Source organism: Nothoprocta perdicaria, unplaced genomic scaffold (genome assembly GCF_003342845.1).
Source record: "Nothoprocta perdicaria isolate Ctin4 unplaced genomic scaffold, notPer1 scaffold_13, whole genome shotgun sequence".
Taxonomy (NCBI): Eukaryota; Metazoa; Chordata; class Aves; order Tinamiformes; family Tinamidae; genus Nothoprocta; species Nothoprocta perdicaria.
The window spans coordinates 7,718,985-7,733,345 of record NW_020454427.1 but is presented as its reverse complement, the minus strand read 5'-3'; the positions used below and the strand labels follow the sequence as shown (position 1 = coordinate 7,733,345).

Below are 14,361 nucleotides of genomic sequence, written 5' to 3'. Positions count from 1 at the left end.
CCTGGTGATGAGGCTCCACCAGCAGATCTTGGGAGCCTTAATCCGGCTGCGGAAAGAAGCAATTGTCTTCCCTATGTTCTGCTGCTTACCCAGGGTGGTGAGAAGGTAAGGGCCATTGTTATCCTGTTTAGCGGGAAAGGCAGCGAGCGAGGGAGAATGATGAGGGAATTTGCAGCAGTTTTCCCTGGGGGAATGCGCTTGGACAAGAAATGAGCCGCACGCGCGTGGCCGTCTGCCTCGACCGTGAGGACACGCTTCTCTCCTTGCCCATTCAGAAACCAGGTTCTGAGCCTGCAAGGCAGGCAGTACAATTAATAGAAAGCGTTAATTAGATGTAAGATCAGGGAGGGTAGGGASAAACGAAGGAGTTCAGAGAAACAAAGCAGGGAGAGACAGAGATGGGTTCAGGCGTGTGGAGGAGAGGCTGAGAAATGGAAGCGTGAGATAAGGATGGCTGAATACAGAAGAGGGAACTTAGGCAAATGATACAACTGTAAATGTTGTAAAAGTTTAAAAAAAAAAGAAAAGAAAATGTTATAAGTCCTCAAAGCAGAAGAAAGGGAAGGGAATGGGAATGCTCTGTTTTTAAGTTTAAGCTACTATTGGAATCAGCCTTGTAGCATTAAATTTTCAAAGTATATTTAAAAAACATTTGATGGCACACTGAATATGCAAAATAACTATTCTGCATCTGCTAGACTGTGTTCCTCACTTAAATATTTTCATGAAAGCGTGATTTTTGTTCTGAAATGGATAATACAGCTTGTTTTCATACTAGTGATCGCATTTAAAAAAAAGGAAGTCAAGAAAAAAAGAGATAACTAAGGAATATACTAAAATATCAATTATTAAAAAATACTATTTATTTGGTACATGTATTTGTGTGTACACCCACATTTAAACACAAAGGAGCATCTGGAGGTTATTTTTTTCAGATTTCCCTATGACCCATCACTAGCACTTTAATACCCTTTATACCAATAGCAAAGAATCTAATTTGTATTGATCTTTTAGCAGCTCATTGGCCTCAAAGTAAACGCACTAAAGTCCATACCACGCAGATTTTGAACATGCACCCCTGGAAAGTGTTAAAATCCTCGTTTTGATCAGCATATCTGTTTTTTTTCTAACTACTATTTAGCCATCTCTCTGCACATCTTTGTAATGTATGCTTCTCTTCTATTGCTTGTCAGTACTTAGATTTTTTTTAATCCTTAGTAAACACAGCTAYGTGTTCATTTGTCCTCAGCTTCCCATATGTCAGCAAGATATAGCATTGGAAAAAACCCTCGGTTATCTGTGTTTCATCTTTATCTGGAATAACTGGACACAGCAGTGGCAGGAGGCTTTTGCAGATGAGCAAAGGATATAGAGAGGCTTCTGTATTAAACAGTACGGGAGGGATAGAGAATTGCTAGTAAGGAAAAAGTAAAGCAGACAGGCTGTTCAGAAGCATTTTTAACTGTTTTCAGAAGGTCAATAGTCTTCCAGTTGCTAATTGCTTTAGTTGGCCAGGGAGCTAGGAGAAAGACATAATCATCCCTAAAAGATTTCAGCATCTGAAATACATTACTGCTGTGGATCTAATCCAGAATCAAATTTTCATCTGATCCAAAAGGGGGAAACTTTACTCTAGAAACTTTTCAATCCGAAAAGGAGTATTAAACATGCTTTTGAAAACCTTAACTTCATATTTACTGTTTTAAAAAAAGCTTGCTGTGGAGGACTGGGATGCAGTTCTTTCTTAGGGTGACTGCTCTAAATCAGATGAACTTTTTCTGGGAATATGCTTTAACAAGAATTTTATATATATATRTATATGTATTTCATGCTGCCTGCAAATGAAATAGCTTGTCCTCTGAAATAGCACCATTTATAACAGAAGTTTTCGGTGTGTATCTTTCAGCATCTTCTTAACTTTACGCTAAGCATCAAGAAAGGGCACAAATTGCCACAAACTCTGGGCCATCTCTTCACGTAATGAAACCTTTTAAAATCGCTGCTAATATAGTGCCTCACATTTACATCAAGAAGTTGCTAAATTAATTTACGCGCAGCRCCAATGAATCACTGTAAACGATATTTAAAGACTCGCTGGCACTTGGTGGAAGTAATAGGTGGCTAGTGTTTAAAATCGCACGCTTTACTGTGTCATCTGTTTGCTTTCAAAGGTTAACGGCAGAAACCTCCTTTCAGTTGACTTCGACCGAACCACGAAGACGGAGAAGATCTACGACGACCACCGCAAGTTTCTGCTGCGGATCGCCTACGACACGTCGGGGCACCCGACGCTGTGGCTGCCCAGCAGCAAGCTCATGGCTGTCAACGTCACCTACTCGTCCAGCGGGCACATCGGCAGCATCCAGCGCGGCACCACGAGCGAGAAAATCGAGTACGACGGGCAGGGGAGGATCGTGTCGCGCGTGTTCGCCGACGGCAAGACGTGGAGCTACACGTATTTGGAAAAGGTAAAGGGCAAACGCCGATTCCTTAACTCAGGCTCTGTTCAAACTGTGTGGCGTCCAACTGCTGAGCACAAAACGAGAAACARTGGGATCCTGGCCTGCATCAGGAGGAGTGTTGCCAGCAGGTCAAGAGAGGTGATTCTGCCCCTCTACTCAGCTCTGGTGAGGCCGCACCTGGAGTACTGTGTTCAGTTCTGGGCACCCCAGTATAGGAACAATACCAGCACCTTTCATTTGTGCTGAGCAACAAGATGATTCGTGTGAGAATGTTTTGTGCAAAAGGTACACAACCAAGCCTTTGCTAATTTCTAGACACTAAGGTCCTTCTAAATTATTTAGGCCACAAGCTAGAAGCATCCTTTCTTGCCTTTCATCATCACCCCTAAAAGAAGGTACAGGAGATAGATCTCTACACTGCAATTCAGCTGAAAATTATGCATTTGCACCCATGATTTTGTACTTTGCTCCTTTTTTTTTTTTCTTTTTTGGCTACAGAGGAAAATTCTCATTTCTAAATACTTACAGCTGTCAATTTTTGCTTGCTGTGTGTTGCAGCCTACAATTAAATCGCACAATTAAATGGTAGGCACAAGATCTGAAATTTTTATATATAACGACTGCAGAATGATAGCTGTCCTTTCTGAAATATCTGTGAAAATCTCCTTTGTGAGATCTCATGCCTACTGCRGCAAAACAGAATCCATTTCTTTCTGTGGTTTAAATATATTCCTATTGAATTTGTTGTTCAGCAAGTATTACTTCCTAGCCATTGCTGACATAATTTAATCAAGAGCTATGATTCATAGTAGCCACACATCAGAAAAAATGCCAGAATGACTCCAAGTAGCTCCTTTTGATGTAAATAATCAAACAATTGTTTTGCCCTTGTCTAAAACACTTACAGAACAAGAATGCAGTATTCAGGGATCTCAGGCTATTCAAATTGTTCAAAATTATCTCTAATTGTAGGGGAGAAATTGTCTCTCCCATATGTTGTTCTCCTTGGGAGTTAATGGCTCTAAGACAGTTTTGCCGCTTCCCACATTAAACATGACTTATCTGAATCCATTGACAATCTGCTGTTTAGCTGTGAGTGCTTGATAAAAGAGTGATACAGTCATAACAAGTAGCAAATTATGAATGTGGAACCACTAATTACAGAACCCCTTACAATTAAGCATCCAAGTAAATTAGGCAGGGATATGTTAACAACATGCAAGGTCAAGGATAACTCAATTAAAGAGGAGATAATTTTCTCAAGTGGGAATGTCACATCTTTGTCAAGAAATAGTGTCAGTGTGTGTGTGCGTGCCGGGGGTGGCGGGTGACGCTCCACCATTTGTCACATGGTAAAAGCCTGTTCTTAATTTCCAGTCAATGGTTCTTCTGCTTCATAGCCAGCGGCAGTACATCTTTGAATACGATCTGTTGGACCGGCTCTCGGCCGTCACCATGCCGAGCGTGGCCCGGCACACCATGCAGACCATCCGCTCCATCGGCTACTACCGGAATATCTACAACCCCCCSGAGAGCAACGCCTCGGTCATAATGGACTACAACGAAGAAGGACAGCTCCTTCAAACGGCGTTCCTGGGCACGAGCCGGAGAGTGCTGTTCAAGTACAGGCGGCAGACCAAGCTCTCCGAAATCCTGTACGACAGCACGAGAGTCAGCTTCACTTACGACGAGACGGCCGGCGTCCTGAAAACGGTGAACCTCCAAAGTGATGGTTTCATCTGCACCATTAGGTACAGGCAGATCGGCCCGCTGATCGACAGGCAGATATTCCGCTTCAGCGAGGACGGAATGGTCAATGCCCGGTTTGACTACAGCTACGACAACAGCTTCCGAGTGACCAGCATGCAGGGCGTCATCAACGAAACGCCCCTGCCCATAGATCTGTACCAGTTCGATGATATCTCTGGTAAAGTGGAGCAGTTTGGAAAATTCGGCGTCATATATTATGATATCAACCAGATCATTTCTACGGCTGTAATGACTTACACAAAACACTTTGATGCCCATGGCCGCATCAAGGAAATTCAGTATGAAATATTTAGGTCGTTAATGTATTGGATTACAATTCAGTACGATAACATGGGACGAGTGACAAAAAGAGAAATCAAGATTGGACCGTTTGCCAACACCACAAAATACGCCTATGAATATGATGTAGATGGTCAGCTCCAGACAGTCTATCTAAATGAAAAAATCATGTGGCGATACAACTATGACTTGAATGGCAACCTCCATTTGCTCAACCCCAGCAACAGTGCCCGCTTGACGCCGCTTCGCTATGACCTGAGAGACAGAATAACTCGACTCGGTGACGTTCAGTACCGCTTAGATGAGGATGGATTCCTGCGACAGAGGGGCACCGAGATCTTTGAGTACAGCTCCAAGGGCCTCCTTACRAGAGTGTACAGCAAAGGCAGCGGGTGGACGGTCATTTACCGGTATGAYGGACTCGGACGGCGAGTTTCCACTAAGACTAGCCTTGGACAGCATCTCCAGTTCTTCTATGCAGACCTTACTTATCCGACCAGGATAACGCACGTATACAACCACTCCAGTTCTGAAATCACGTCTCTCTATTATGACCTGCAAGGACATCTTTTTGCCATGGAAATTAGCAGTGGTGATGAGTTCTACATTGCGTCAGACAATACAGGGACACCATTGGCTGTTTTTAGTAGCAACGGTCTCATGCTTAAGCAAATTCAATACACTGCTTATGGAGAGATCTACTTTGACTCTAACCTTGACTTTCAGCTGGTAATAGGCTTCCATGGGGGCTTGTATGACCCCCTGACCAAGCTAGTCCACTTTGGAGAGAGAGATTATGACATAATGGCAGGCCGATGGACCACACCTGATATCGAGATCTGGAAAAGAATTGGGAAAGACCCAGCTCCTTTTAATTTGTACATGTTCAGAAACAACAACCCGGCCAGCAAGATACATGATGTGAAGGATTATATCACAGGTAAATGAACACTATTGCCAGACTGCCTCCCACTTGCTCAAGAACCTGTCTTTCTGTAATCTCAAAATCTGGAATCTGATCATGTGGGCTAAGGATATTGTCTGGGGAAGGTTAGTAGAGAAAGGGAAGGTAATTCTTCAGGAAAGAACTTGGCATTTTGGATCAGTTCAACAAAATTGATCCAGATGGGAGCTAGCCTGAGGATGTTGGAAACCATATTTCCAATTTAGATTGGAATTCACAGTTTTGGAGAGTTATCTTAATATGTCATATTTGGGAAAATTCCTTATGAGGAAGCATTAGGCACATCCCAGTCAGATTAACCATTGTAAAAGTGATGATAGAAATGGTAAAATAGTGAAAGGGAGATCTTGAAAATAAAGGGTATATCAAAATCACATGTAGCTTTAGACATCGACTTAGGTAGCCACTACAAATTGGTTGGTACTTGCCAAGTTCTTGCAAGGCTGTTAAGGTAAATTGGCTGAGAGAAAGGAGTAGAAAGCTGGGAGCAGGGAATGGGAACAGAATGTAGGAAAATGAGTAAGAACAACTTTTGGCAATAGAATGCTACCAAGATGCCACTTTGTATACAACTGAGTTAATATTAGGCAACCTATATGCTTTTGTTGATCTAGATTGAGTAAGACACACTGATTAATGTAATACACAATTATCTAAATTAAAAAAAAGAAAAAACTGACTGCACATCAGCAGACATTCCTGAAAAGTGCCTGGCTGAATAAACTTGAATTCCCATAACCGAATAGGTGCAAATAATCTGAMCTATTTTACATAGACAGTGCCAAACTACAGGAGGGGCTGAGCTGCTCTTAGAAATGAGCTGTGAGACTGTCCCTCGGAGAAGCATATTGGGAAGCCAATGAACTTAGATTTGCATTTAACACACAGCACCTTTCCACAGGGTTGCTGGCAGGCTCCTGCAAGTAAGGCTGACAGCAGACCCTTGAACAGGCCCTCTCTTAGCAGCATGTGCTATAGGGGATGCAGTTGCAGTCGGAATCTTTGTGACAGTGAAGGTGAGGTAGCCAGTTCAAAAACTGCCCTTAAAATACAGTTTTAGTTCTTCTATTAAAATCCTTGATACACAGAATATGTAGACCCAGGCTACTTACATAAGCTTAGCTCTACAATGACTAATTAGGCTGGAAGGCAGTTTTAGATCTAGAATTTAATGAGGCTTGTCATTTTTCTAGAAAGGTTAGAAAATATTTTAAAATAAATACTTTTTATTCTTTTAAGATTTGGAAAGATCTATTCCTTCTTCGAGATATTTCTGGTCTTCTTAAATGGAAATTACTGGACTTAATAGAAAGTACCCTGCCAATTTCTGCTGAGCTAACATAACTTCTGCTAAGTATGTGACAAATAGCCCAGACAGACAGAAATTAGTAAGGATGAGCACTTCTGTTGCCCCAACCATTTTTACTTAGCCAACATTCTTGGCTTATCATAAATAATGCTATTTAACACTAATATAGTATTACATCTATCTACTTACTGATGCCATTGTAATATATATTTATTAGCTTTTACTTTCATCAGTCCAGCTTCATCATGAAGAGGGGGAGTATTCTCTTGGATCACTAAAAAACATCTGCCAAACCCTATAAAAGGTAAYTGAGTGTATAGGTATTATTTCAGGTGTAGTTTAGAGTAACACAAATATAAGGACAGGATGTGCTCTGCAGCACTTGTTCTCCTTGTTTCAAGGTATTGATGATGACGTGTGGACAGAGAGTTCCCCCTGACCACGAAATCCTAATTGGATCAGGCTTTCTTAGAAAGACATCCCATTTTGATTGTGCTGCTGGATTTGTTCTAGAAGCCACTGAGGCCTCTRAACTTGCTGAGACCCTCGGTGCCTTTCACAAGGTTGCAGTGCAGCTCTTCAGCAGCACAGGGGTGGACTCTCTTCTCAACATCAGCAGATGCCCTAGCAGTCACACAAACCCAAAGCCATACAGATCAAAAGGAAGAGTGGGGAATGATTTTGATGAAACAGGAGAAAATCAACTATGCCAAAAGTTATGTCATGTAAAACGGGTAACCATTAGTTGCAAAATAGGAAACACGTCTAATGTTTTTCTTCTTGTGTAATTTTCTTTCAGATGTTAACAGCTGGTTGGTGACATTTGGCTTCCACCTGCACAACGCCATTCCTGGATTTCCTGTTCCCAAATTTGACTTAACAGAACCTTCTTATGAACTTGTGAAGAGCCAGCAATGGGAGGATATACCAGTAAGAAACAAAACTAAACACACAACCCAAACACATTATTCCTCTATACTGAGAACTTACTAGGCAAGATAGTTCTGAGTGTTACTGCTAACTTTCATCTGAACAGTGCTTTCCATACCTCCAAATTCTATCTGTTTTCTAAGGAATTCAGGAAATTACGGATGGTGCCTTCCTCATGAATTAGCACTAAGTTAGATGAAATTTTAAATAATCTTTTGTTTGCTTTCAGCAGTAGGACAAACGCAGAAAGAGAGTAATCAAAGGAGAGAACTTTAAGACTCTTTTAAGATGTTGAAGTTTCCTGGCAGAAACTGCAGGGATTGAATGTATACTAACCTCTGCCGGAAAGCAGAAAGTGAACACTGTGGTAAAAAATAGACTGTGAAAAAAAACAGAAGAACAGGTGATATAAATTATGCATACCGGGCACCACCACAGTTTTACTGTCTTTAATATTAACCATGCTTTATATGTAAAGATAAAATATTGAAATTGAAATTACCTGAGGTAAAACCCATTATGTTACATAAAACCAGAACTCCAGGTGCTTATGAAGTTCTTTCCTATGGAGAAAAAAAAAATAAGTGAAAGCTAGAAACCCTGCTACAGTTTTTAAATGATAGAAGGAATAAATGTGAAGTTTAAGATCCAAATCTACTATTTAAGAGTATGATGTTTACAAATGCAGGTTATTCAGAGGTCTTTGCCCTTTAAAATCCCAGAATCCTCAGTAAAGAAATACTGAGACAGTTAAATGGGTAATCGAATCGTGAATCAAAAACACGTCTTGTTCCCAAAGAAAGGGGATGTGAWCTTGAACCTTACAACCTAATTTAGGCAAAAATCATTGAAAGAGTGGAACAGAGGGAGCACWCAGAAAGGAGCTCTGCACACATGGAGTGACCCCATATATGCATACATATATAGATATGTCATGATTTGAGTAACAGGGTAACAGTAACCTCGGAGCACTGCATGAGCAGTGCCTTTCATGAGCAGCAGAGGCAGTGAGGAACCTGGAAGCGTCTAGGCAGGGTGACACCCACGGGGGATAAAGCCTGGCCCCAGGCTTAGTTGCAAAGAACTCTCTGTGGATGTTCATTTAGAGCTCAAAGGGYTACACAAAACAATTATTCAGTAAAGCAACAAAAAGTAGCGTGCCGGCAAGGTCTAGTCAGAGAGATAAGAACAGATGGGTTGTGGTGAAAAAATTTCCTTCAAGTGAAGAGCTCAACAACAGCAAGGAATGCCAGGGTATGAGACGTAACAGAGAGAGAGGAAAAAAATCTATTAGAAACTCCCAGGTTGGAAGAAGCTGCAGGTTTGATACTCACTGCTGCACAAGCAATTACAACGRGCAGCCAGGAGTGAACACACAAACCACTCAGCATTTTGAAACTTTCTGAGCTTTGCCGACCTGCCCGGTTTTGCTTGGGAGCCCCGAGGGTGCGTGTTAAAACTAAACAGGCTCTCTCATTACAAAGGTGCTCTAACATCTTGCTGCTCTTAACGAGGAGTGTCCCATCTGGAGCRTGTTTCGTGCTCTGCAGTGCTCATGTAGGAGTTGGAGCAGCCGAAATCCATGCTTATTAGCAAGTATGGATAGAGAGGAATGCCCAATATTTGAGAGGAGGGGAGAGCCCCAGCCAGTGTGTCATTCCCGCGGGAGCTGTCCTCTCCGATTGGCAGCAAGGACTGTAGGAGGTGGTTAATGATTCCTGCTTGGTTTCCTACCCAGAAATTTGGGAAGATGGAGCAGACTGTGGCCTCATTTATCAAATGAGTTAAACAGTATTTTACTGAAAGGGGAGCGGGTCAACTGGAAGATAAACTTGGTAATCTATAATAACTGCTTTTCAAAAAGGCAGCCAGTGCTATTTAAAAACCTTCCTCCCCGTGTCCAGCTGAGACCATGGCCAGGACAGCTGCCCKCTGCGCCGGCCCGGGCTGCCTCCACGCGTGGGCCGAGGTTTGTCCCGCAGGAGCTGCCGCCTGCACGAGGTCCCACGGGAGCTGCGGTGGGTGCCGCAGGCGCCGAGCCGCTCTCCCGGCCCCTCCTGTGCCTCTGGCCTGTCCTCGCGGAGCACACACGTGCACACATGGTGCTGCGGGCTCCGGGAGGCGTCCTACACATTCTCCTACCCTGGCTTGCTCAGTTAGGAACTTGGGCACCTCTCCGTGCGTTCAGGCAGAGTCCAGTTCCACGGACCTGACCCATTGGAACTGTGGCTGCCTCCCCTTGCAGCAGCTCTCCAGACAGAAGCTGCTGGGCTCCTTTAGGCCTCAGCCGCTGCGCAGATACTCGGACGGCCCCCACTAGAGCAAGATCACCTGACTGAATTGGCTGTAGTTTTGTCACAGATCCCTTTTTATCAATTTCTGCAATTATTTGGAAGAAAGGGCATCATTTCCCAATATTCCACCTTTCTGCCCTGTACTCTTTGCTGCTTTCTCTTTTACTGTAAAGACTGTCATCATGGTTCGATTCCTCCCCTTCCTTTACTGCCCTTACCTAGAGACTCCCTGCAGTTCAGCTGTGACTGCAGCTACCCAAGAGACATGGACTTATTTTGAAGTGGAGCTTTATGACCTGCAAAACACTCAGTTTAGATGGTGCCGTGATAGACAGTTACTGCGGACCGCAGGCATCACTCCAACACTGCTGTAAGCCCACATGCAATGTGAGGTAATGTAATAAGTCAGAGTAGTAAGTCCAAGTAATGCTTTTACCCTTCCACATCTAGCTGAGCTGCAGGAAGGGGCTGGGTCAGGTCTGTATGGGATGAAAACAATATAAATAACAGCATAAACAACCATTATTACTGTCTCTAATTTGAAAAGCAACTAAACAAACAAAAAAAAAAGGATCAGGGTTTTGCAGTGCTCGTCCAATACCCTCCACCAATGCTAAGGAGGGTGTTGAACAGCCAGCAGAGAGCACTGAGGCCAGATTCCCTGGTACTCTAATCTCTGCTTTCCTAAGAGATCCCATTACTCCATCTGAAAAGCAGAAATCACAGTCAGACAGATTCGAAGGATGAAACAGAACTGCAGTGTGATAGTTCTTTCCCATATTAAGTAACAGTATCACAAAGACATGGCCTGTGTAGCCCACCAAACAGCTTCTCGAGTTACGTATTTTGTGCACATGCAGGTTCTCAGGGAGACAGAAAAGAAACCCCACTGAACATTACCAGCCATACAGCCTTGTAATGCAGCAGAACCAGCAGCATGCAGCTTTAATTAACTCCTCAGCACTGTCGGCTGTGGCACATCCTGTTGTCGGCCCCGGGCAGCGCACCAAGAAAGCCTGGCTGTTTGGCACCTAGAGGGCTGCAGATGGTTGCTAAAACTTGTGTCTGTTCTCGTTTGCAGCCAATTTCTGGGGTGCAGCAACAAGTGGCGAGGCAGTCGAAGGCTTTCCTGTCCCTGGGAAAGATGGCCGAAGTGCAGGTGAGCCGGCGGCGATGCGGGGCCGAGAAGTCGTGGCTGTGGTTCGCCACGGTCAAGTCCCTGATCGGCAAGGGGGTGATGCTCGCCGTGAACCAAGGCCGCGTGCAGACCAACGTGCTCAACATCGCCAACGAGGACTGCATAAAAGTGGCGGCCGTCCTCAACAACGCCTACTACCTGGAAAACCTGCACTTCACCGTCGAGGGCAAGGACACGCACTACTTCATCAAGACCACGTCCCCCGAGAGCGACCTGGGCACGCTGCGGCTGACGAGYGGGCGCAAGGCGCTGGAGAACGGCATCAACGTGACGGTGTCGCAGTCCACGACGGTGGTGGGCGGCAGGACTCGCAGGTTCGCCGACGTGGAGATGCAGTTCGGCGCGCTGGCGCTGCACGTGCGCTACGGCATGACGCTGGACGAGGAGAAGGCCCGCGTGCTGGAGCAGGCCCGCCAGCGCGCGCTGGCCAGCGCCTGGGCCCGGGAGCAGCAGCGCGTGCGCGACGGCGAGGAGGGCGCCCGCCTCTGGACAGAGGGCGAAAAGAGGCAGCTGCTGAGTGCCGGCAAGGTGCAGGGATACGATGGGTACTATGTACTCTCTGTGGAGCAATATCCGGAATTGGCGGACAGCGCTAACAACATACAGTTCCTCAGACAAAGCGAGATAGGGAAGAGGTAACACCCTGGCTTAGCTCAGGCTGCCAAAGAGACCGTGTACCAAGTGGCTTCGGAAAAGGAGGCCAAACTGGTTTGCTGCATTACTACTTGAGCCTAAGCTTACACCTTTGCTCAGATTTTTTTCTGTAGCACAATCCGAACGGACTCTGTAAGGAAAGGAGCGCCTTCCAGAAGAATGGTAACTGCTAATGACAAAACTTTTTTGTTTTGTTTTGTTTTTCTCAGTGACCTTAAAGGTGATCTGCTTTAAAGAATATGTTTACATATGCATATCGCTGCACTCGAGTTGGACTGAGAAGTATTGAAAAAGGAAGAAGAAGAAAAAAAAAACCAACGAAAAGAAAAAAGGCCTAAAGATTTTTCAACAGGCTGCCTGTTCCTTTGAGGCACTGTATTTAATTACGATACAGACCCATACAGTGTTTCCAAATATTACTGAATTGTTGACCTTTGCTTACAGAAATAGTCTCTCTCTTTCTCTCTCTCTCTCTCTCTCTCTCTCTTTCTGCATAGGATGTGATATATATCTGTTAATTTTAAAACATGGGGCAAAAATTACTGTTTATAGACAACCCAACTGCTTTAAACTGTGCTGCTTTCTAAAAGGACATTGGCACAAGTGACTTATGCTACCATGGGAATTTAATAATGGATTTTACAATGCTAACATGGTTTGCCTTGGGGGGAGGAATGGCAGTAGAATCCTTGTTATAGATAAGCAAAGGAAACCCTGATTTTTTTGTAAATTATGTGAGACAAGTTGTTTATGGATTTTTATATGAATTACAATTTACTGTACATCAAATATTAGTCTCAGAGGAGTTAATTTATGTAAAGTGTTTAAAAAAGTTTATACTTAAAAAATAAAAYGATAAAAACGTGTGCTGTGTGTGATTTTTTTAAAGAAAAAAAAAACAAAAGGAATTGCACCTTTTACGTTATAGCTGTACAGTATAAAGGATTATATTGTAGAGATATAACAGTGATGACTAATGTCCAAAAGTGTTAATATTTTTGTATTAGGTTTGAAGCTGTGCATCTATCACTCTGCTGATAGGATGGAACATGCCAAAGTGGCTGGCACGATCCGACCGCAGCTCCCTCCCCTGCCGCCCCTCTCCCGTCACCCAGGCCAGTGCCACTTCATCAGTCATTGTTAGAAGGCACAGAAACCAAATAAGTCTCGTTTATTATGATGGAAGACTTTAATAGGTTGGGTTTTCCTTGTCTTTTTCCAGCCCTGATGTAATAAATGGACATTTATTCGTACCAAGTGGGGTTTTCTGTTGTTTTTTTAGAAGCTTTGTTTCACAACGGAGAGAATAGTGTCTCAGGTGCTTGGCGCATTGTGTGTAGAAGAAGAAGAAGAAATGATGTAGTTTCATCCAGTTTTGTCAACTTTGTCTTCTGTATAATACAACTCTCTTAGATGTTACGACCGCAGAGGGAGGAAGGGTCCCCGTGGCCCAGCTCTGTGGGCAGGCAAGGCTGTGCCGTGGGTCCGAGCCCTGGAACCCCCCTGCTGCGAAGACTGACCGTGGGGAGGGAGAGGAAGGGTCACCCTGGTGCCCAGTGTGCATCTCCGCATAGAATCCATAGATTTGGCATGCCCTGCTCCAGGACCCCCCCGTGTCTGCTTTGTTGCAGGACAGAACTGAAGCGTGCAGCTGGTTCCTCATAGGAAGCCTGCGACGGCATCTGTGGCATCCGCTCTACTTCTTGGCTGAAGCCGTTCTCAGAGCTTTACTCTCCTGAGCGCTAAATTCAGCCACAAAAAGTCATATTTTTAAGATGAGACAAAATTGGAGTTTTTTGATGTTCATTGAAATATACACAGTATTTCTATCCATGTATTATAATGACAAAAACATAGTAAGTGAACGTGTCTTAACTATGAATGGTTCAAGTGGATGTAATAAAAATAGTTTTCTAACTGCTTTGTATTCTGAGATTCTATGGTATTACGTACTCCAAATTGCACATTAGGATTGTTTGGTAAACGGATTGGAACTTCTCCCAGCCAAGCGGCTACCGAATCYACAGTTAGCAGTGCTGTTCCTGTAGGTGTGTCTTTGGTAGAGCATACAGAACTAACCACGCGTATATCGAATGCTACTCATCTACTAGAATGAAAGCACAGATTAGGTGTTAGTATTTTTACCCTTGAAGTCTTGAGGGCCCTAAATTTAGAGCGGGGSCTCAGTGGGACCCCGGCGGCGTGTCATTGAGCTGCGTTATCATGTTTGGCCATGTGAAATGCTGGGTGTTTGCAGTCCTGTTGGGTGGCTCTTCCACAGCACTGTATTTAGCATGCTGTAAGTGCTCTCTGTCGAAATAGGCTCATATTCTAAATTATGTCAAATGTTTCTGTTCTGTTTGAATATGAAAAGCTTGTATAACCTGCCAACAATGAAATATATCTTCTACTTGACGTGTACCAGTTCCTTCTCCTTTGTTCTGGCACCAATAAACAACAAATTACAGTATCTGTTGGTGATCATTTTAGATGAAGTCAAA

The 14,361-nt window shown here is 43.8% G+C and overlaps 1 protein-coding gene across 1 annotated transcript in view; it reads left to right on the top strand.

The window, feature by feature from the left end:
• The window catches only part of TENM3 (teneurin transmembrane protein 3), a 290,741-nt gene extending 276,814 nt beyond the window's left edge, over positions 1–13,927 (top strand). Inside the window, exons 25-28 of the mRNA XM_026033502.1 lie at positions 2,172–2,468; positions 3,840–5,451; positions 7,584–7,714; positions 11,090–13,927. Of these exons, the coding sequence (XP_025889287.1) occupies positions 2,172–2,468; positions 3,840–5,451; positions 7,584–7,714; positions 11,090–11,845 (2,796 nt within the window). The 3' untranslated portion in view covers positions 11,846–13,927. The remainder of the gene's footprint in view (positions 1–2,171; positions 2,469–3,839; positions 5,452–7,583; positions 7,715–11,089) is intronic.
• Positions 13,928–14,361: the final 434 nt, after the last annotated feature.